At 32.9% G+C, this 24,455-nt stretch overlaps 1 protein-coding gene across 3 annotated transcripts in view; it reads left to right on the forward strand.

The window, feature by feature from the left end:
- The window catches only part of LOC124357617, a 29,672-nt gene continuing 5,217 nt past the window's right edge, over window positions 1–24,455 (forward strand). Inside the window, exons 1-7 of one of the 3 annotated variants that reach the window (XR_006921956.1) lie at window positions 1–279; window positions 3,870–4,174; window positions 6,067–6,265; window positions 8,914–9,074; window positions 9,272–9,397; window positions 13,512–13,664; window positions 15,112–23,560. Coding sequence is in view for 1 of the 3 variants with exons in the window: in XM_046809559.1 (XP_046665515.1) it covers window positions 36–279; window positions 3,870–4,174; window positions 6,067–6,265; window positions 8,914–9,074; window positions 9,272–9,397; window positions 13,512–13,664; window positions 15,112–15,328 (1,405 nt within the window). In the remaining 2 variants the exon portion in view is untranslated. The remainder of the gene's footprint in view (window positions 280–3,869; window positions 4,175–6,066; window positions 6,266–8,913; window positions 9,075–9,271; window positions 9,398–13,511; window positions 13,665–15,111; window positions 23,561–24,455) is intronic. The other 2 variants (XM_046809559.1, XR_006921957.1) reach the window with 2 other exon arrangements.

The raw sequence follows: 24,455 nt of genomic DNA on the forward strand, positions 1-24,455 counted from the left end.
AGGATTGAAATTAATAATAAATTTTGAAGTCAAAAATGGCGAAGAAATCAGAAGTTCTAAAAGAGAACACTCACAAAGAAAAGGCTCATACCAGTCCAGTATGGTCGTACTTCAAAGTTTGTGAGGATAACCCTGTGTGGGCAGACTGCTTGTTGTGTGGGGTGCGTATGTCACGAGGCGGCACTGCCCCAAACCGTTGTGGCACTACCAACTTGCGACGTCACGTACTGTGTTCTCACAACATTACCCTACCTTCAGCTAAGCCAGGTGTCAAATTTGGTGAGTTAACTGCCAGCTCAACAGAATCTTGGTAGAACTCAACTTCCTATTTGTTTTAGAAAATATTATGTGTGCAATGTATATAGTACTGTAAAATTAATTTTCATTTACAGTGTCATGCTTTGTAGAATGTGACTGCATATATGAGGGTTACTCTGAAGGTTTTGAGATATATGAAGAGTTTTTGTGCTTGACTTACCAAACATTAAGCACATGGATTAAATTAATCCTCTCCTCCATCTTTAGTTTGGATTTGTCATTCGTTGAAATCAACCTATCCACTCAATTTTTTTTAATGGAGTCAAAATATTTATGAATCTCATCATCAATTTCAGCTTCCGAAAAAAAGCGCTGACTGTGCAAATATTTCTTCAGACTGAAAAATAACCAGAAGTTGCACATAGCGAGGTCTAGAGAAAAGGGGATTATTTCATCGTTTTGATGCATTTTTCACCAAATACTTCCAACGGTGTAAGAAGAGGAATTGTTGTGGTGCAAAATTTCTGAACTTCTGTTTGTTCAGTGCACCAACTTGGTGTGATAGTTCCTGGTCCCTCTAACTTAATAGCCCTCACCAGTCCCGAACTCCTGAAAAAGAGTTTATATGATTTCCTTCACTGATCGTTGTCTTTTGACCATTGTGGGTGATAGCTTGTCTTCAAACATCCATACATGAGTCTCTCCTCAGTTGGAACGTCATCATAAAATGGTATGTATGTCTCATCACTAGTGAAAATTTTGTAGATAATCCAATGACCACCATCATTAAGTAGCTGGAGAGTCTGCTGCCTGATTCTCACATGCTCTGCTTTTTGCTCATCTTTCAAATCGTAATGTACCCATTGAGAAAAAGTTTTTCTAATTTTTAAAATGTCATACAATATTAATCACACTGCTCTTCTCTTCACACGTTACCTCTCCTCTTGAACGCGCGCACCCGATCAAATATTTTCTTGAGTGACAGCGGAATGTGACCTGCGTGAACGTTTGTTGTCTGCAAGCAAATGACGGCCCCTTCAAATACGGAATATCGTCTAAAAACAGTAGCACAATATGCTACTTCAGACCTAAAGATAATTTTGAGATATTCAACGGGATCCTCTTGAAACAAAAGTACATTAAAATCATTATCCGAAAATGCTCTCGCAATAACTCTCAGACAGCACGTAAACTTACACTAAACTTGGATTTAGCATATTATTAACTTAGTTGTTAAAATTCTAATTTGAAAACATCCCTCAAACTAAAAACCAAGTAGCTTCTTTGATTTTGTAATACCATGTTAAATTCAAACTTCTTTACCTCCCTGTTATACTTGGCCATCCAAACTTGGATTTTTACTATAAACGAAGTTCAAAACGAGCTCATGTGAGCCTAAAACAACCTGGGGCTGTGATTGAAGGATTGTGATTTGACGGTGTTCTGCGCACACATAGTTCTTTGTGTTCTGTTCCTCAACAGAGCAGCACCGAGCAGTATTCAGGTATTGTCTATTCAGACTCTGAGTATGCTAGTGTTAGTGATGATTTCAAAAAGTGTTTTGTGTAATCCTTTCATTAATTTGACACTTCAATTACTTGTCTTTGGGAATTCCAATCTTCTGACCATTATCAGATTGGTTAATTTTTTTTAATATATTCTAATAATACTGATTTTAAAATTTAAACTACATAAGGTGTTCAATTTATTTTTCAAGTTAGTTATAAAACGGAACACTCTGTTGACCTACTTGGACAGCCAAGTTACATGCTTTATCATTTAATTTGGTCTTAATTTCTTATAATTGTATATTTTAAAACATTTTTCTATTTGAATCCACTGCTATCTTTAAAACAAATCTTAAAACAAGTCTGTAAACTTGGCTTCCTAGGTTTATTTCAAGCTTACCAACTCAGACATGGAAGCTTGATATAAGTTATATTGAGGTTAATGTGCTATTGAGGCTGTGTGACTTAAAATGATTGATCTTTCCAAACAGACGGCACAAGTACACTGATGAATCCAACTTACTGTCAGATACTGCTTGGCGCTTGGACGAGCAGATAAGAATGATAAGATTATTGCAGTTTGCATTGTCTACTGGTATCTCAAACCTTTCAGAGCGACCCTCATTTAAGAAAATTGTATATTAACTTATGGTAAAATTTTCTAAAACTTGTATTTACTATTAATAGTACTTATTAACTTTTTAATTTTTATTAAATATAATTTAAAATAATGTTTTGATTTTTACTATCAATCACTATGGTAATTATTATTTAATAGTACAAATCATTTATTTTGTAATAATTTGATCAGATTTTGTTATTATTTTATACTTTTTATCGGAAGGATCATCAAATTCATTTTCAGTCATATTTGTTTTTTTTAGAGTAATGGTTCCCTATTAATTTTATTAGTTGTAATCCAGAAATATATATGGTCACTATGATAAAATAATGATGATACAAAATAAATGAGCAGAACCAAATGCCTGCTGTAATGTATCCACATTTGCAGCACAAAGGAAAACAACAAACAGAGAGAGATAAATAAACAACACAACTGCTTAGTCGATTCAGTCATCAGTTAACAGCTGCCACATTCTCAAGTGGCATTTGTATTATTGTCATAGTGCTTAGTTACTGTTGGATTATATGCCAATTGATGAGCTGCTTAATTAAGTTAAAAAATATCAAATATTGTTTTAGGAAATATTTATAAAAATTTGCTGGTTGTAATCACGCTCATGACAGAATTTCCAGGGAACTTTATGCATTTTCACTGAACAAGACTACTAGAATCCACAACCACCACAATCCGAAAAATTTATGTATATGGGCTATTACGTGCTTATGCAATGTAATGTAGGCTTGTAAATAAAATAATTGTTTTTTTTTATAGGCTCAGACTAAACTTGTTACAGAAATATAATTACACATAACTTGGATGAGTTTGTTACTCAGTGTCAACCAGTAAAAAATTTCAAGATGGTTTTTCTTGACTATTTCCCAACAGATACCCCAATGACATTTTCTATAAGTATTAACCAATTAAAAAAACTTGTATCCCAATTTCTTTAATATGTCACAATATTCTAAAGTATACTTATGTTTAAGGGAGTATTAGTATTGTATCTTGTATGCATTATGCTACCTCTAACTTAATTGAGAACAAATGTATTTCTTCAGTGATATTTCAACTATAGATATAATGACATACTTTTAAATTTCCAACTGTATAGCTTTTACAGTTACCTAGAAAACGCTATAGTGTAATAAACAGAAATGTGTAAACAGAAAGCTAAGCATTGTAGGACATTTACTTATAGGGGCTTTTTTCTTTATTTTAATGTGTGTAACTACTCGTATTTCCTGAAGTTTGGCACCCTATTTCAGTACTGCCTTATATACACTTTCTAAGGAAGAATCATACTCAGTAAAGTTTTGTAAAATTTTCTGTAAATTCTTTCATGAGATTGATGGCACTAGACAATATAAGATTTCTATGAAATCCATCTAATAGTAATAAGAACATTACTATTACTAACAGAGAATATGTACTAAATATGTTTTGATTTATTTGAGACTTATCAGTCTATTCTTTTACAGATGGTCCTCAAAGAAATCTAAGGAAAAAGCAGTTAAAATTAATGCCTTCAGTTTTGAACAAAAGTGCCCCAACAACACACAAGAAAGCAAAGCCTAAAGTAAAAAAGTGTCCTGCACCATTACAAAAAGTAAAACCAACAAAGGAGCCTGAGGATAACCTAGTACCTGAAGTTGAACCTGTTATGTGCATTAGGTGGAACACTTACCTGAACAATATGACATCAACCCTACCAGACCTGCTGCATGACGAACAGTTTGTTGATGTCACTTTAGCGTGCGAAGGCCAATCTCTCAAGTGTCACAAGGTTCACCCAGTTACTTCAGTTTTATCTTTAATTCCAAATGCATTTGAATTTATTTTTTTTAAGGAACATTCCAAAATGTTTGTAAAGTATAAATACTGTACTCAGTTTAGTTTGACTGATCCATACTAAATGTAATTAACTAAAATAGTTCAGTAACAGGGAAACTACAAAAAAGCAAAGAAACAAACTGTATTGTGAGTTTTCCAGTTTACTCAATATCTGTGATAGAACATCACAGTCTTAGTTGTTCTTTCTGTCTTATCTGAATCAAAACTGATTTTTACCAAAATATTATTGTTTTTAAATATATATTCGAAAATATTGCTTTTTTAAAATATATTGAACAGGGAGATAACCTGGTAACCAGAGAGATACCAAAGTAATGTGTTTATTTATAGCTTAACATATTTTCAGAGACCATTTGACTTTTGATTATTTTTCTAAAGAATTAGGGATATTTTACTTGATTTGAAAATGTATTTGTTCAAGTAAATAATTATTAAATAGTAATTTGATTCATTATTAATAAGATTTGGGCCCTTATAAATTATTGGTAGAATCCCACTTATCTTAAATAATCAAGATTCTTGCTAATTGAAAACTTGGATTAATCAAATAGATATTACAAATTTATAACATTTTCAATTCAAAAATTCTATTTGAGAAAACTTGAGTTGTATCTCCTTTCCATCCACTTTACGAGGGGGTACCCAAAAAAAAACCGGAATTGTATTGCTGGCAGCCGGCAGCGTGTAATACACATTCCTGCCGCTAGGCGTGTGTCGCGCAACCCATTGCGAGCTCAGTGACCCCAGTTCCGTTGTACTAGTGCATTCTGTTCGTTTGTAGTGACTGTTTTCGTTAACCTTGTTTTATTCTTGTTTCGTTTTTTGTCATGGCAAGTTTAAGTAAACAACGTGCAGCTGTGAAATTTTGTTTTTTACTTGGTAAAAATGCTGCAGAAACTATTTTAATGTTGAATACAGCTTACAAAGATGATGCTATGGGGAAAACTCAGGTCTACGAGTGGTTCGCTCGATTTAAAAATGGCGACATGTCGATTGAAGACAAACCTTGTTCTGAACGTCCATCAACCTCTCGAACGGACGAAAATGTTGAGAAAATTCGTGAACTTGTGCTCACCGACCGTCGACAGACAATTGAGGAACTATCAGAGAGTAGTGGGTTAACTTGGAGCTCGGTTCAGCGAAAAGTTCGCCAGAAAAGACCCGATTTGTGGCAGACTGGAGACTGGTTCTTCCACCACGACAACGCACCGGCACACACAGCCATCTCAGTTAGGCAGTTTTTAGCCAAAAACGGCATGGTTCCGCTGCCCCGTGCACCTTACTCGCCTGACCTCGCTCCATGCGACTTTTTTTTATTTCCACACATGAAAAGAGGCTTGAAAGGTCAACGATTTGACAGCGTTGAAGAGGTTAAGAAAAAAACGAAGCTCGAGCTTGCAGCCATTTCTAAAGATGACTACAAAAAATGTTTTGATCAATGGAAATACCGTTGGGACAAGTGTATTAGTTGTAATGGAGATTATTTTGAAGGAGATAAGGTCGTATTGTAAAAAGTTTGATAATATATAATTTTTATAAAATAATTCCGGTTTTTTTTTTGGTACCCCCTCGTACATCAATTTTAATACTGAAAATAACCTAAAAAGTTTGCTTATTTATTACAATGCGCTCTTTGTAATATCTTACAGTCCTTTGTTTTCTTCTTCCCTTAAATAGGAAACAAGTGTAGTTTCATTAAATAAAATTATTGAGTACGGAGAAACAATGTATTTTTTCCAGTAAATTCTTATTTTGACTACATTATTTATGCTTGTCAATACCTGAATATACTACATTATTATAATCAAAAATAGCATGTTGCAGATTTTGCTAGCTGCGTGTTCACCGTACTTCTACGAGCTGCTGAGCGGAGCTGCGTGTAAACACCCCATCATTATGTTCAAGGACTACCACTTCTGGGAGCTTCAGGCTCTCGTAGCCTTCATGTACAGTGGTGAGGTCAACGTACCTCAGTCCCAGCTGCCGAGAATACTCAGAGTTGCAGAAGCTCTTCAGATCAAAGGTTGGCACAAGGTTGTTGTCTATTTCCACAATTATTATATTTTACTGAATATTTCATTTCAGTGAGATTTTGATTTTATAACCTCAACCTCACATGACTACAGGATGGGGCACCGAAAGCAAGAGTGGACACTGGAAAGGGCCCATTCGTATTGTAATCTGTATTTTTACCTAGCAACTTTTCAAGTTTTATTAAAGTGAGTGTACTTACTAAGTAGGTACTAAAACTGTTTGTAAAGAATCATAATTTCTTTGTGAATTACTATAGTTTTGATCGTAAAAATTTTGTTTCCCAGCTGAGGAAAAATTCAAGTTTTCCGATTTTTTTTTATTGAATAGCATACAAAATTGGTACATTATTTCATTCTTGTTGATAAAAATGTTTCATGTATGTCTCATACTTGTAGCTTTAATAGGTTGATATCTATGGTTTTTAATCCGAGAGTAGAATACTTGCATCTGGTAGATGATTATGATCTATTGGTAAAACCTACATTCCTACAACCTTTAACTTCGTATTAAGATTTGTGAATGTGTGAAATATAACAACATTACATTCTCTTTAAAAACATACGAGAAAAGCAGTGTACAAATAATCTGTCATAAGGTACAGTATCAAAAATACAACTACTTTTACCATTAAGTTGTGGAAAACAGTAGACATAAATTTTGAGAGTGAAATAATTAAGTCAAAAGCATATTAGTATATTGTTGTTTATGACCTAATAGATATTTTTGCATTGTCGTAATTAATTTTATTTTATTAATCTTGTTAAAAAAGAACTACGACTACACATTGAGTTTTTTTTTACAAACTGTAGTTGTGTTTAGTGGATGTAAACACGTTGAATGAATAGTAAAAAGCATATTAGTATATTGTTGTTTATGACCTAATAGATATTTTTGCATTGTCGTAATTAATTTTATTTTATTAATCTTGTTAAAAAAGAACTACGACTACACATTGAGTTTTTTTTTACAAACTGTAGTTGTGTTTAGTGGATGTAAACACGTTGAATGAATAGTAATTTTTACTACATTTCATTTACCTTTCATACTGAATGAAAAAAACAAAAACTAATTTTGTAGCTACTAAGCTAACTAGAGACAAAAGTCATAAACCACTATCAGATTACAGCTAAATCAATGCTTTTTTGGCCAATGTTTGAGTTATATACTCAAACCTAATGCTTTTTAACCAATTTGTAATTAATTGATAAAAATTACAAGATTGATAAACCTGGTAGGCCAGCATGGAGCTCTTCCAATGTGCTGTGAGATGTTTCTGAGTCAAACTTCACATAATTTGACTCACCCACCAATTAGACTTTTGTTTCACAATATTATAGTTTTTCATATCACTATGGACTTTAAACAAATAATACAAAATATCGTATCTCTTTCATACAAAATCTCTATTCTATATTATAATGTATTCATTCTATACTAACAGTGAGTACTTTCTAAAGTTACCAGTTCTGGGGATTTTGTCCCATCTGCCCTCTTCCCTCTCTTCTGGTCTATTAATGGGGCAATCTAGGTTTTTAAGAGCCAAAAAAGGCATTATAGGTATTGGGTACAGAGGTTATTATAGGCATCTTAGAGTGATAGAGATTCTTGTAGACCTTTCTTAGTTAACCTGGGTATACTTACTTTTTCAGATGTATTTTTATCCTGCAAAGCTTAATGTTCGTTAAATAAAGCCTTAATCAGTATAATTATAGAAGCTCTGTCTATAATTATAACATGAGATCTCAGCATTCAACAGATCTCAAAATACCATAGACTAGCAAAACACAGAACAGTTATACATACAAAACTGTGAAACTTGCTACATACCTCCTGATGTTTTACCACTATCGTAAGTAATTGTAATTGTACGATATAATGGCTGAAACAGAAACCTTTCTGTTCATTAAAGGAAATTTTCATACATTATCAGTAACCTTTGCATTTCAATAGACATATCCGTCTTTTAGCTAAATATACAATAAAATATATATTTAAATTATTTACTTCATATTATGTTAACAGATAATATATCTTAATATTGTTTAAACAAGACTGTCAAAGCATATCATGTGTGAGACGACAATAAAACATTCTTGAGGCTCCTGAAGTTCTGAACAAATTACAAAATCCTGGTTCATGTATGGGTGTGTGAAAATTATTATACTGATCACATAGATTTTTATCAGTTTATCTTAAAAATTAAATAAACCTCTGCCCATGGATGTACTTAAAACACTCTAGGTAACTCATTCCTCAGGGGAGCAGCCAACTAAGAGACAGTTAAGAAAATCTTAAATGTCAGTAGAGTCAAACTGTATATATTTATTAACACCTTGATAACTAGAGTTCTTGGAGTGTGTGTATGTTTCCATTTTTGTGTGAAAATCTTAGACATAAAAATCTGTTTTAATTTATTTAAACTTTCATACACAATGTCACGAATCATTTATCACATTATACAGTCCAGGTTAAATTTCAGGTGATTATTCATTACAATAAGAAAATGCCTTGTCTGAATTAACTTAGGTTCTTGGATTGATAAGCTGGTGTGCTAACTACTAAAGTTTCTTATTCTATATTGGAACTTTATTAAAATGTTGTCTGTTGTATTTCATTGATATGAATTTTTGCATATAGGATTAGCTAATCCTTCGCCGAATGCAGAACCACCTCCTGATGCTCATCAGCCTTCCAACGATCATCAGATGTTTAATGAAACAAGCAATAAGGAATCATCTTTTAGGGAACAAATAATGAACAAAAGAAAAAGAAAGCCCTCTCTGCACAATTGTTGTAAGGTAAATTCTCATGTTTTTAAGATTCTCTATGTGGCCTGGTTAATTGTTAACTGATATGGCAAGCAATATTCTGGCTAGATGGTTTTTACCAGATGTATTTTGTCAATCAGTTAACTATTTGTTAAAAACTCTTAATTGAGGTCTCAACTAAGAGCATTTAGAGTTAGAGCAACATTCACAGTTTCTTCTATTTTCAGAACCCTCCAAAAAACACCATTAAGCCCAAACATAAACTAGTCACTGTCAAGCCTAGAAGTAAATTGAAATCTGTCAAGAGAAAAGTGATGCCACCAACAAAAAAGTTAAAACTGACTCCAAATAAGGTATTATGCTGTTCAAAACTTAACTGTTTCTTATTTTGTTGTGTTGTTTTTTATTATTGAACTTTTAAGTAGTAGATAATTAGAGAGAATTATGTATACAAAGATTGGTGTTGTGGATGATTAGTTTGTAGTGTTACTGTTTACTATATTATTTAAACCAAAATACTATCATACAAATTTACAGATCAGGAAGTCAAAATTAGTAAATAGGTCCCAAGCAAGCTCTCTGTGGTGCTTGTTAGAAAGCGATTTTGAAAATGTTAACAATTTTAAACCATTCAAATCCACAAAACAAGTGAATTAGAAAACTCTTACTGTTGAGGAAGAAAATACATATGCTTCACTTATATTGTCGCTTACATTGTCGCTAAGAAACAGTTTTGAAATCTTCACAACCAAACTGTTCAAAACTGCAAAAAATATTAGAGATTCACAGCAGTATTTGTCACATTGACTAGGATTTGAACATTAGCCTATTGAGGAAGTTGTTATTTTAGCCTCTACAATACTAGTGGCAGCTATTAAAGATTGTAAAATACAAGCACTTAATTAATCCTTTAATAGGTCAAATTAATAGATGTTAAAAATATTATCACACATATACATAATAAGATTTGACCTTACTTTTATATATGTAGAAATTGAAAGTAAACCTTTTTTTTATAAATTTTAATAAATGGTAAGTAAATAAAATTATATTAAAGTATAAATGTTACTTTTTATATATTTTCCTAAAGGCCACAGTATTTTTTACAAAAAAAAAAAAAACATTTTTATGCAAATTATTTAAATATAACTAGAAAAGAATTTTTACTGACAAATGCCATTTTGAAGTATTCCAAAAAAGCTGGTATTACTAATGTTTTAGGCATATTCATGTGATGAAAATCACTACACATTTTAGTAGTGTTTCCTTATGTGAAAAGCCTTGAAATCATTTTTTAATTGTTGCGGCACTTCACACTTTACATTTATCCAATACTTCCATCTAAATCGCTTTCAAAATCACTGTTTAAAAACATTTCCACTTTGGTATCTAGTTGCTTTTCTCACTACATTACTACAATGTAAATGTCTTAACAAACAAAGTTACTAGCAGACAACGTGTAAACATAAACAAACATCACTTGTAGAGAAGCAGTTAAAATGACAAAAATTAGATTTTTGTAATCAACAAAAGAATGTTAAGAAATTAAGCAGCATTTTATAAAATATATTTATTTATTTACGCATCCTAGGACTTAAAAATAACAATCAGTACATGTCCATGAAAGTTCTCCTATGTATGTCTTGGATGTTATGTTTTGATAAGTTTTGTGATCAACCTATGGAAATTTATTATTGAAGTGTTTCTTAAAAGCATGCTAATCTGTATTGTGATTTTAACAAAGAATTGAAGATATCTGAACAAAATGTTTTCTGATCTATAATCACGGAAAGGTGCAAAACTAGATCTATAAACAGTACAAGTTATAATGTAAAATTTGTATAGACAGTACAAGAATTTCAAGAACCAAGAACTCTGTAAACTTCCAGTTTTTCCGTTTATGGATAAAAACGTTCACTGAGTATAATAAGCCATTCTAATGAGTCCTTGATATTTTAAATTATATTAAAAGTGTTCTTTACAGTCCTTTTCCCAAAGAATACATCAATCTATGAGAATACCTTCACATAAATTCCATAGAAGAATAACTATAACCTTATATAACACAGTTGGTACACATTTTTCTAAATCTACTGGCAACTTTAAATGTAATATACAGGATGTCATGCAATAAGTTGCTTAAAAATGCACATTGAACTTTTATGTTGACATGAAGAGTTAACTGTATGACAGTTGTAAATAATGAAGAAGAATTAAGGGGAAGATGATAATTAGGGAGAAAAAGGTAAGGGAAAGCTGTCCAATAAAACCAGTGTAGGCAGTATGTGCAAGTGGGCAAGAACAAAAAGTGTAAAATGTTTATATCTGTACAGATGTGTATTTGTTATGTTTTTTTATTGTAAAATTACACCATTGTTTAAGTAATTGTTTAAACTGTGTTCAATGTTGTGATCATACAACATTCAGATGGTAAGATTTTTCCAGTTTTTTATTTCTATCCACACCTTGTTTATTTCATTTACATTTACCTTGCTCCATAATAGATAATAACAATTATAATTGTATCATACCATTTTAAAGCTTATTTATGGAGAAAAGTGTTTTATAACTATTCTAGACACATTCTAGAGTATACAGTATTTTAAATCTAAAACTGTAAATTTCATTTGATTTTTCTCAAATAATAGAACTTTAAACTTCAGACATATATGAAAGCTTACAGACATAATTAAATATAAACAAATTATCATTCATATTGTGGTATATTTCACCACAGATTCTGAAAATGACATTGAAAATAACAAAATGTTATAACTTATAAATGTCCATTTTACTAGAACAAGTCCTATTATTTTAGTTGATTCTAAAATAGATTTCTTACAATTAGAGTATGTTTCCTTAAATATGCACCATTTAGTAGCCAATACCTAGTATTTTAACACAGTATTTTTCTTAACACATCACCTATATGTAGACAATCATTTAGTACCAACAAAACTCAAAATACTAACTAAAAATCTGCTTATTGTGATATAATCATAAAAAACTATTCATACTTCAATATACCCATTAACTCCAATAGAGTTTTGAAATCAACATTTCTACCATAAGTGTTCATTATTCCTCGAGTTAACATAATACTTTTAATCTGCTCTTTAATGATTAAAAAACATTAATTTTCTCATTAAATCTCCTTTTAATCATTTGGTTTTATAATTATAATCTATGATAATTCTTGGCTATAACAGTAAATATTTCTATGTGGTGTAGTATTTTTGTTAGTGTTTTATAAGGGATTTAGTGAATGTCTGCAAAAAAAAATAGTCTGCTGTCTGAGGAAAATAAAATTGCTTCTTTTAAGAATAAATCTTTTACAAAAGGTGTGTAATACTATTTTCGTCAGTGTTTCTTCTGATGCAATAAAAGAAATTGAAGTGACCTCTACTATATTAATTTTGGGAATATATATTAGTGTTAGATCCATTTTAAAACCTCATTTTTTGTCTTTTCCTCTTTTGCATGTTATTCCTAAGACTTGCTTTATCATTAAGCTGTTGTTGTAAGTTTTATGTTACGTTAAGCAGTGATAATGAATTATGTAAACACATTAAACTATTAATTAATAATTAAAAAACTTCTTAAACCGCAGAATAGCAACGTTGACCTGGCTAGTCGATATTTTGACATTTAGTATCCTTCAAAGTACTCTCCTTTGGACATGATGCACTTGTTAAAACAACCCTCCTACTTGGGGAAACAAGTTGCAATGTCTGCCTTCCGGCACTATTAGCTCTGTTGTCACATTCAGTTTGATCTCTTCAATTGTTTGAAATGGTTTCTTTGAGTGGGAGTTTCAATTTAAGAACAGCCAAAAGGCGGGCCCTATGGTCATAGTTTTGTATAAGTCTTGTGCAACTTCCAAACACACTCCTTTTAATCTTTAGTGAGCAATGTTTGGACAATTTTGAAACAATTTGTTTCCAACCCAATTTTTGTATGTCCAAATTTTCCTCCAGTTCATGCACTGTTAAGAGTTTGTTCGCTTTCATTGCACATGTTCAATGTTGTTTGGAGGTTCACATTAATGAAGGGCGACCAGAACGCAGATCACTTTCAACCGAATCGCAGATATTTTTAAGGTAATCAAACCACAAATTCATGGCTTCTCTCTAAAAAGCTTGCTGGATTATTTGAGTCATCTACGCACATGTTTTCAAATTGATGCAGAATTGTTAATCTTCACATTAGATCATTTTTCGGGGGGGGGGGGGGGGGGAATATTCGACAAAGATTTGAACACCTACTGAACACTGACTGACAGCTAACAAGTAGGGGGTACAGAGATAATGCATACTGAATCATATAACAGTAGCTGCCATAGATAAGGAATAATAATTGAATATAAGACAGTCCAGACAGTCCTTGTATAAAGAGTATCACAGTCTCTTTAGGATTACATATGTTGAAGTTAATAGCACATTTCATATATATTAATGTTTTGTTTAGAAATTTAATCCAAAAAAAGTTGTTGCAAAGGGTGAAATACCACCAGAAGACATACATAATGGAGTAATGACATCGGACCAAAGTCTTAACGATGAGACAACACCTACACCTTCAAGTCCCTTGTTACCCAGTGAAATGCCAGACATGCTCAATGTAAGTCCAGTGCTAATTATTCAACTAAAGTATTTATTTAGCCTATCATTAAGATAAATGTTAGTGGATAACTCGTTAACTGTGATTAAATGAGTCGTGTAGGGTGGTTTTATGGCCTGTTATTACAATATGAAGTTAACTGGTTCTGAGAAAAAAGGCTGTGATAGTGACAATACTAACTTTAAATGGAGTCATATACCCAAACTAAGCACACTAGCAGATTGCTTTAGACATTAAGAAAATACTGTGGTTAGTCAAACTTCATTGCCTTGAATCTCTTAAATACTTGGTCTCTATAAATCTGAATTATGGCACTTCCCTTAGTTCCTTTTAAGATTAATCTGTCTAGTGCTAATGACCCTAATGTCTGACAGCACTTATTTGTTCTAAACACTACTTGTTATTATTGAAATTCGGAATGTTCCCAAAATTTGCATTCTGTGAATTTCAAAAAAATTTTCTTGTTTCAATGTCTCTTTTGTTATTCTCAAAGTATACAACTGATTGATGTAGATGAAAATGAGAAATATGATTATGATTAACCTTTAATTGCAGTATTGAACTGTTTGGTATTACAGATTTCAGGTCATTTATATAGTTGCAACTGAGGAGCATCTAAGCAACTGCCAAACCTAGCATTTGCTCAAGTTTTCTGTACATGTATGGACCACTCTTTAGCAGTTGCTATCTGGATTGAAAACTTGTTTATTCACTCAGCCTAGAGCTAGAGCTAAGCATTAAATGTTAGCCACTAGTGACTGGATTTTACTCACTTCACCAAATATAAAATTGGTTACAATTGTGAATTTGTAGACAGGTTAATTCATTAATAATTATTGAAAAATTAGAAATAACAAGGTTTATATGGGAATTCCACTTGGGGTGATCTAAAATGTACAGTAAGAATAAAAAAATAGCAAGATATAACAGTGAATAAATTTTCAAAACAATAACATATATGACAAAAATCATTTTTAACTTATGGTTATAAGGTGTAAGAATTAACGGTCATGTACTTAATTTTTCTTAAAAACATTTTAATACTTTGGTCAATTAATGGTTTGGTTTATCGAACATCTCCCAAGAGGCTATGAATGCTATCACTCAATCTGTTGTAACGAATTGCATTGTGATTACTCCATTGAAGATGTAAGAGTGAATATCCTGGTAGAATGTTAAGTTATAAGTAGAGTGTTAAATTAGTCAGTTAACAAAATCAAAATATATAAGTTAATACATTTTGTAATTCCAACTCAACAAAACGTTATCAACAATTTGTTACAACTTTAGACTTAGTTGTTAAAGTAGTTTATGTAATCATCGGTTAATTATATTTCATAAATGGAATAAGAACTCAAGTTGATTTGTAGGTAACTGCAGGAGAGATATAATCACTCTGACACAATTAACCTATCATCATAGTTATTACACACATAGTCATTTACAGGACATATTGGGAATAAAAGAAGAGACGTCAGATACTACTGAGAGAATCAGTCTCCCAGAGCCCCATGCAGTTGGAAGTGTTGAAGGCATGTTTCCTCTTGAAGACCTGGAAGGAATGAAGATGGAAATAGGAGGAAGTGAACCAGGAATTGGACGTTTCCTCACCAATGGACTTCATGAAGGAGAGCAATTTGATTTGTTACCAGATTTACACCCAGGTAGTTTCACATTTCAACCACATAAAACAGAAACCATAAAAATCCTGTATCATTTTCAAATTCAGACCCACACAAAATCAGTTTTCTTTCATTATAATAAATTTTGTGTAAGTTAAAAATACAACTTTTATCTGCAAATACTGACTGTTATCATCAAATGGAAAAACAGTCAAATATTTTTTCTCATTGGGTGAATTAAGTAAAGCATTTGATACTGTAAGAACAAAGTATAGAATTCTTTTAATAAATATAAATATTGCTTTAAACAATAAGTTGTTTCGTTATAATTAAATTACCAAACAAAAGGTTGAAGTATGTACTGTATCTGTGTTTCAATGTAACTGTAAACTCCTCCAAGACTGGCTTCTGGTGTTCAAAAGTAAAAAATATAGCTGTGTGTGAATATTTTTACTACTTTACTATAAGGGTATTTTTATTATCTGCATACAAAACTTAGTATATATTTCACAAATTGTGCAGGTGTAGTAGGAACTGAACCTGGACTCACTATCTCAGCATGATCTTGAATTTACAATGTTCTCTTTGGCAATAGATTCAAATTATTCTGGCAGGTTATGTGCCAATACGCGTTCTGTGACCTTTTGAGTTGTAATTGTTTATCTTTGCCTTTTTTCTGCTACTACTAGCACCATGTTACATTTTAAAGCCTGCTCTGTTTACAATATGACTGCAAGCTGCAAATTCATTAATATTTTGTTTTGTGATCGTTTCACCAAATAAATTTACAATTTAAGTGTTTGCCTTTTATAACAATATTATTTCAAATATACATTTTTATTTCTATTCCATTTTTTACCAATATTTTTTATGCCCGCTACAAAATCTGTGTCCATATAGAATCGTGCTTAAATAGTTTGTTTTTAATTTAAAAGTTGCTAAAAAAGAATATATATACAGTTTAGCAATTATTTTTATAATAAGAATGTAATTTAAATAAATTAATACAACAAATTTTATTCACATAAATTTTTAATTACTAACTTTAAATTAAAATCAAACTGTAGGCTGATTTCTAAACATAAGGAGTTAACTCTTCCAACTGAAAAACCCCCATTGCAGTAATATATATTAGTAGGAATCCTTTACATTTATATCCAAATTAATTGTTAGTTGTGTTACGAGGGTAATTCGGAAAGTAAGGTCCGTTTTTTTATTAAAAAAAAACCACAGCAGATTTTTTCAAAAAACTTGTTTTATTTTATTCCTGACATCAATTACTATTTTTCTACATAATTTCCATGTTTGTTTAAACACTTGTCATAACGATCTACGAGTTTTTGAATGCCGGTGTCATAGAAGTCGGCCGCCGTCGTCGAGTGACCGTACACTTCATTTATCTGTGGATGAATATCCGCTGCTGAAACGTTCCTTGCTGTCAAAAACCGTATCACAGACCGTATTTCACAGTCGGCGGGACGTTCAATAGTTTTAAACATTTTAAAAAGGCACAGAAAACAGCAGACTACAATGATTTCACTGCAAATGGCGTCGTTCTGCGTGCAATGCATGCCGGGAGTCAGGCCGCATGCGCATTTCGCTGCTCGCTTACTGTTTGTCTGTTTAACGTGAATCGGACCTTACTTTCCGAATAACCCTCGTATATGCGCCGTTGGAAAAATTAACCAGGCCATTGAGGCCATATTCAGAGATGTTACAAAGCAACAGTAAACAATTGTGAATAGAGAATTTTTTATATTTACTCATTATTATTACTTATTTATATTTGCTGGAAGTATGTATCAGTGGAAAAAAACTTAGTAATATGTGTAAGCTTTTCATTAAATAATAACATTTAACTTTCATTAGGAAACTACATTATCAATTCAATTTTTTGCTTTCAGAGAAACAAATCAATGAACTAATTAAATTAGTTTTATTTTTGCAACTTGAATACTAAATATTAAATGATATTGGATTACCTGAACTTATAAAAGTTCATCTGTAAATTAAAATGTTTCTGCAAAATGTAGTGATATAAACGTTTTGAACATGCCATCATGAGCAATAACAGATGCTAATTTATTTTCCACATTTAAAAATAATTTATATGTTTAATAATGTAAAAATGCCTCTTTGTTGTTACTACAAAGAGACCAATAAGAATCAGTTATCTTTGTTTTATTCTTAAGGTATCTGAGAGTGAACAATAATTTTGTTATGTTGTATGATTTTTTTAAACAGAAATATTTATTTATTTAACACGTTAGCTGCCAACCCCAAAAAATACGTTTTAGTGCTAAAGCGCCAAATTTTTAAAAGATAAATTGTTGTAACCTTTTGTTATTTTTCTCTTCTTTGGTTACTAATAAACATGATTTTATGATTTATGTGTATTTATTACGTTTATAAAGCGTCGTGCACATTGGCCCAACAGAGCTTTTTACAAGGCGATATATCACATAAATCATTTACCGTCAGGCCTATACGCCCGACGCCTGATTCAGGGATATTCCGTTTTGTTGATGTGCAGCCTGAATAATTCCCGCGCTTTAGTTCTCTGTCTGCAATTACATCAGCTTATTTCTAACCCGCCTTTTCCACATAGCTGAGTGCCAATTGACGTGTTTTGTTACTGGAATCCTACATTGTGTTTTTTTATAAGTAATGTTTCGATAGTTGTGTGCGTGTATACTATTGATCAGTAAAAATGAGTGGCGATATCTTCTTCCGGATCAAATCGAACGTATGATTGAGAATCCGTCTTCCCCGGGTGATTTGTTTGCCGAAATAAGTGATGATGACAGTGTGGAGTCAATGGTGGTTAGTGATATACCGGATGACACTGATAGCGACCTAGACTTTATTCCTGGTACTGATTCAGAATATTACTCTGATGACAATCAAGAATCAAACGTGGAACTTAATTCTACTGATGCTAATGGAACAGTTACAGATATCACAGGTACTTCTTTAATTTCTACAAACGCCAAGGACAATGATTTGGGCTGGGAAATGTTTGAGGGTAAGCAGAAAACGTTTCAGTTCACTCAGACAACAAAATTTAATTTTTGATTACCGAACAACAGAAAACCAATAGATTTTTTTCGTCATTACTTGACAATAGGCAATAGGCAATAGGCAATACACTTTATTGACATGTTCGTTGAGAACAGTACATGCGTCATTGGTACAGATTTCATGGTTGTATAAAAATTACATAGCTTAATCTAAGTTACAAGTTTAAAAATTCACTTTCTGAGTAAAACGGTCTCTCTTGTAGCCAGGCAGTTAATGCTTTTTTTAAACGTTTGGGTGGTTCATTCTTTAGGGATTCTGGAAGTTTATTGAAGTAGGCTGCTCCCTTATATGATGGTTTCCTGGCTGTGAGGCTCAGGTGGTGTACAGGCAATGTGAAGTCAAGGACATGGCGTGTGTGATACTGGTGAAGGTCTCTGTTTCTAGTTTTTCTTGAGTGTACCGCATGCAGAATTACTTCTAGGATGTACAAGTTTACTACTGTGAGGATCTTCAATTTTCTAAATGCTTCCCGGCAGCTTTCTTGGTATTGGAGTCCTTCTAGAGCTCTTATTGCTAGTTTTTGCTGCCTGAGGATCTTCTCCATGTTGCAGTTAGCTGTTCCTCCCCATAGTGCTATACCATATCTGAGATGTGTTTCAAATAGTGAAAAGTAGGCTGTTTTAGCTGCGTCTTTATTGCTAATCTGTTTAATTCTGCGTATTACAAATATGCTGGTGCTTAATTTTTTGCAAAGCTGTTCAGTGTGTGCTTTCCAGGTTATATGTTCGTCAATTAATATACCAAGGTGATTTGTTTGGTTTTTTGTTTCTAGGTCAGTGATTGGAAGATGTGTATTTTTTTGCCTGGTGGAGAAGTTTATTTGAACAGTTTTATTGTCATTTAGCACTAAGTTGTTCGAGATGCAGTATTGTTTTGTTGTGATTAGGGCGCTGCTTAGACTTCTGGCAAGGTGTTGCGTGGTTTTGTTAGATATTGTTATGACAGTGTCATCTGCGTACATGGTTGTGTGGCAGATGCGCTCTAAGTAGTCAGGTAGGTCGTTCGTAAGCAGTAGGAACAGGACCGGGCCCAGCACTGATCCTTGTGGCACTCCCATCTGCATGTCGGCAGTTTTTGACTGAACTTTTTCTAATAAATTGTTTTTAGTGTATTGGATTTCCACCAGTTGTTTCCTGTTGTTTAGGTAGTTCCAGAACCAATCTGCAGTTTTATCTTTTACACCCATGCTTTTTAGTTTTTGAAGAAGGCGTTTATGATTTAAGCAGTCAAATGCTTTTGTAAAGTCTAAGAATAAACTAGTAGCAGTGTGGCCCTCTTCCAGTTTGTCTATGACATGCTCTATAAGTTGAATCAAGGCCGTGGTTGTGGATCGTCCTTTCATGAAACCATGCTGATGTTTAGTTAGTAGGCTATTGTGCTCAAGATATTGTAAAAGTCTTTCCAGTACTATTTTTTCAATAATTTTGGAGAAGGTGGATATGAGTGATATTGGTCGGTAGCTAGTCATGTCGGTGGTTGGTCCTTTTTTGTACTTCGGGTATACTTTTGCTGTTTTTAGTTTTTCAGGGTAAATCCCTTGTTGTAAGGATATGTTTATGATGTGTGTTAGGGGATCAGAAATTTCTTCTTTACAGATTTTTGCTAGTTTTGATGAGATGTTATCTAGGCCAGATGAGGTTTTTGTTTTCATGGAGTCTATTGTTTTCTTCACTTCTTCTTTTGTTGTTGGTTCGAACTGAAAAGTGTTGTTAGTGAGTGGCGGGGGATTTTGGCTTGTAGTATTTGTGGCATTTAAGTGGCTGTTTTGGAGAGTTCTTTGTGCTATTGAGGAGAAAAATTTGTTAAAGCAGTCTGCTACTTCTGCAGGGTTGTGAAGTATTTTTCCATTGATTTGAAGGTGTATTTGGTTGTTCGTTTTGTGTCTGGCTGTCTTCTCTTTGTTTATTATTTGCCATAGGGCTCTGGGCTTATTTTCTGAGTTACTTATATGTGCTGCTACCGACTCTTTTTTGAGCTTTTTGAGCTTTAAGTCGTAGTCCTTTTTCCTGGCTATTGTCTCTGTTTTGTCTTCTATTCGGCCTGTGCACTGCTCTTTTTCTAGGGCTCGGATGTACTGTTCCTTAAGTCTTGTGCATTCAATGTCCCAGGTCTGGGTTTTGTTATGTTTATTTTTGAAGGTCTTCAGTGGGCAGGTGTTGTCAAGGGTTGCTTGGATGATATTGTGGAATATGTTGTAAGCTGCGTCAGTGTTGTTGGAGTGGTACACAGCATCCCATTTTTGTTTGGCTAGAGTTGATTTGAAGTTTTCTATTGATTTTTTGTTGAAATTTCTCTTCTTTGTTTTAATTTTGGTGGGACAGTGTTTTACTATGGTTAGTGTGGTTAATTGTGCTGTGTGGTCAGAGAGGCCGCTTTGGATTACTGATGTTTTTACTAATTCTGGGTTTATGTTAGTGCACACCCAGTCTATTGATTTTGAAGTTTCATGGGTGATTCTTGTGGGTGGGAGCTGCATCCTTACCAAGTCAAATGCAGCGAGAAGTTCTTTTAATTTAGTGTTATCACTGTTCTCCTGCAGATTGTCGGCATTAATATCACCCATGACTATGATTTTTTTGTATGTGCTAAGTGCTTTGTCCAGTACATTTAATAGTATATCGATGGCATTGTCTATCTTTGTGCTTGGCGGTCTGTAGACCCCGAGGACATTTATTGTTTCCTTTCTAAGTTTGATTTCGAAAAGGGCTGACTCACAGATAAGTTCAGTTTCATCTGAGCTGGTTTCTAGTAGTTTTACAAATTTTTGTAGGTCTTGTTTAACATAGCCTGCCACTCCTCCCTTAATGTGGTTCTTTCTCGTAAAGCCTCCAACGAGAGAGTAGCCTTCTATGTTTGTTCTTTCTAGTTTTTCTTGATTAAGTCCATGCTCTGTTAATATAATAAAGTCTGGTTTATTGTGGCTTAAAAAATGATTTAGCCTTTCAATTTTGTTTGACAGCCAGTTAATATTCTGGTGAAGGAGAGTGAATTGATTAAGATTTGTGTTTTGTTCTGTTGGTGTAGCTATTGTTATGTGTGTTCTTTTCCCTTCAGGCCCGCTTCTAAAAAAGGGCTGTTATTTGGTAGTGTGGTGTATTTAGGGTTTTCAGGGGATGGTAATTGTCTGTTTGTTTCAGGGTTTAAAATACTGTTCAGAGGTGGTGGAGGATGTAGCGATTTTTGTTTTACATTTTCCAGTTTTAATTTTTTAGTTTGCTTATAGTATAAGTCAGCTATGGTTTCACCAGAGTTGAGTTTTGTGGCTGTGATAGGAGGGGCTATTGTCACTTTGAAATTATTTTTGTAAGTTTCATTTTCGTGTGTGGAATTTTCGGTTCGGAGCTTTGTAATGGTGTGGTCTGTTGTATGTGACTCTGTATTTAAGCCTTGGTTCGATCTGTACTTTGTTATTTGCAGTGATGCGCTGTAAACATTTCTCGTTTTCTGTGTCTTTGATTTTTTGTGTGGGATTGGAAATTCTTCTTCCTGTCCTTGCTTTGTTTGTTTAGGTGTTCTGGAAGTCATTGGAGTCGGAAGTGTGGCTGTTCTCAGGTCTTCAGTTTTGTCAAATGTCATATCTTCAGTTTTGTTAAATGTCATATCCTGTTTTTGTGTTGTAACACTCAGGTTCTCCAGCTTATTAAGTCGTAATTTCAGTTCGGCTAATTGTGTTAGTACATACATGTTTGTATTCATGGCCGGTGTTTCATTATTGCTTGTCTGTGTTTCTGAGTTTTTCAGTATTTTTTCAGATATTGTGTATTTGTCCATTGTGTTTCCCTTTTCAAAGTGAGATTTGCGTTGCATTTCTTGAGCCCTTTTTTCTAATTTGGTAATTGTTACTTCTTTTTCTTTGTCATGCTCTTCAAAGTTCTTCTTCAGCTGTTCTTGCATTTCTTTTTCTTTCACTAGCTGCTTTTCCAGTTCGTAAGCCAGATTTTCCAAGAAGTTATTTCTGTTCAGAATGCGCTCCTTTTCAGTTTCTAGTTGTGCTATTTGTTCTTCATAGATTAGTTCATTTTTGTTTTCTAGTTCTAAGATTTTTGCATTTAGCTTACAGTTCTGTAGGCTAGTTTGGTATAGGTCTTGTTTAAGTTTCTGGTTTTCAGCAAGTAGCGCACTCCCTACCTCTGCAGCTAAGGTGAGCGATGTTTCGAGGTCAGCGTTTTCTTGGTTTTCAAAGTTTTTTACTTTGGTTGTAATTTCCTCTATTTCAGTATCATGGATTTTAGGGATATTTAGGCTCGTGTTATTTCTTTCTTCCGTCTCTAAGATGTCGCATGGGGTGTTTTCAGATAATTGGTTCACAGGTGATTTTGGAATGTTAAGGCATTTCTTGCACATCCAATTTTTAATTTCATTTGTTGTTAGTTTTTTTAGTTGTTTGTCCTTAATGTTAACACAGCCTCCATGGTACCATAGTTGACATGAGCCAGTGCACTTAATAGATGAGTATTTGACTCCGATGTCACAGGCACCACAGGGGTATTTAGAGCCACTAGTTTTAATTTTGGACATTTTAAAAGTCAGTTTTTTAGGCTTTGGCTGCCTGTCTGTCGATTTTTGGTGGACAGGTTTAATTAAAATATGAATCAAAAAATCAAAAAATGAGTCAAAATAGTTAAATCAATCAAGTTAGTATTTATTAAATTTATTTTAAGTATTTTTATACTCCTATAAAAGATTAACAATTTAAATACACTCAAGCCAGTAATATGAGTTTACTAGTATTTTTACATATATTTAAGGACTGAGTATATTTCAATCAATATGTATGTATTATTCTATAGGAGTGATGTGGAAGTAATATTGTTTTTTATTTAATACTTGTCGTTGGTATTAGAACCACACAAGTCTCAGTGGTAATCGCAAGTTGTTATCAGTGGTTAAAGGTCAACTTTCTCTAGCCTTTACAAACTAGATAGGTTGATTACTGTTTGTACAGGTGCTTCTCATGACGGCATCTGGCTATTGTATAGTCCACATTGTGACTCACGTAGTGCAGTGATTGTAAATCTAAGATAGTTTTTCCAAATCCTTTTTTATATTAGTCATCTACAAGTTTGTTCAAAAACATTTTTATGAATTTTAATTTCAATATAAAGAACTCACAGTGTTTCCTTGTTAATTAATAAGATTGGATTAAATCTTCAGATACATGTGATTTTTATGCTAGTCTAACCATACCTTGCAGTAAGTCCATTTATATTTGATAAAACATTTTATATTTTTAAAATACCTCTTGAAATTTATTGTCTAATTTTGTTCAGTGCATACAAAATTTCACTATAGTATTGAATAAAACATAAAAATATTTTGTTTAAATGGTAAAATTACTTATAAATGTAGAGCACATAATCATTTCAACCACATTTTAATTAGTCAAATCACCACAGCTGACAGATGAAGTAGTTCAACTTATGGTTGTAGAAACTAATCATAATGCAAATGAAGTAATTTCAAAGCTGCGACTAAGTCGTAAGAGTAGGCTAAAAGACTGGAAAAATACCAATCATGGGGAAATGAAACAATTTATTGGCCTTCTTTTATATATGGGTTTAGTAGGACTTCCAAGAATCAGTGATTATTGGTCTAAAAACCCTTTGTATAAATTCTCAGTTGCCCGAAAAATAATGAGTAGAAACAGGTTTCAGTTACTATTACGTTTCTGACATTTTAACGGTAATGAAAACCTCAAAAGAGATGGGCGAATTAGTAAAATAAAACCTCTGCTTCTAGCACTAAACAATTTATTCTTCACTTTGAAAGTAGCAGAGCAAGATTTAGTTATTGATGAAACTATGGTGCCGTTTCGTGGTAGACTAGGTTTCCGGCAGTATATTCCCGGAAAGGCCCACAAGTATGGGATAAAAATATTCAAGCTGTGTGATAAAACGGGTTATACTTATGCAGTAAAAGTATACATGGGGAAAGGTACTGTAGAAGTGACAAAAGACAGATCTGTTGCGACTAAAGTGGTACTGGAACTCATGACAAACTTTTTAAATAAAGGCCACAATTTATATACGGACAACTACTATACATCAGTAGAATTGGCTGATGCTTTGTTGTCAAACAAAACACATCT

This window comes from Homalodisca vitripennis, chromosome 3, assembly GCF_021130785.1.
Source record: "Homalodisca vitripennis isolate AUS2020 chromosome 3, UT_GWSS_2.1, whole genome shotgun sequence".
In the NCBI taxonomy this organism is placed as follows: domain Eukaryota; kingdom Metazoa; phylum Arthropoda; class Insecta; order Hemiptera; family Cicadellidae; genus Homalodisca; species Homalodisca vitripennis.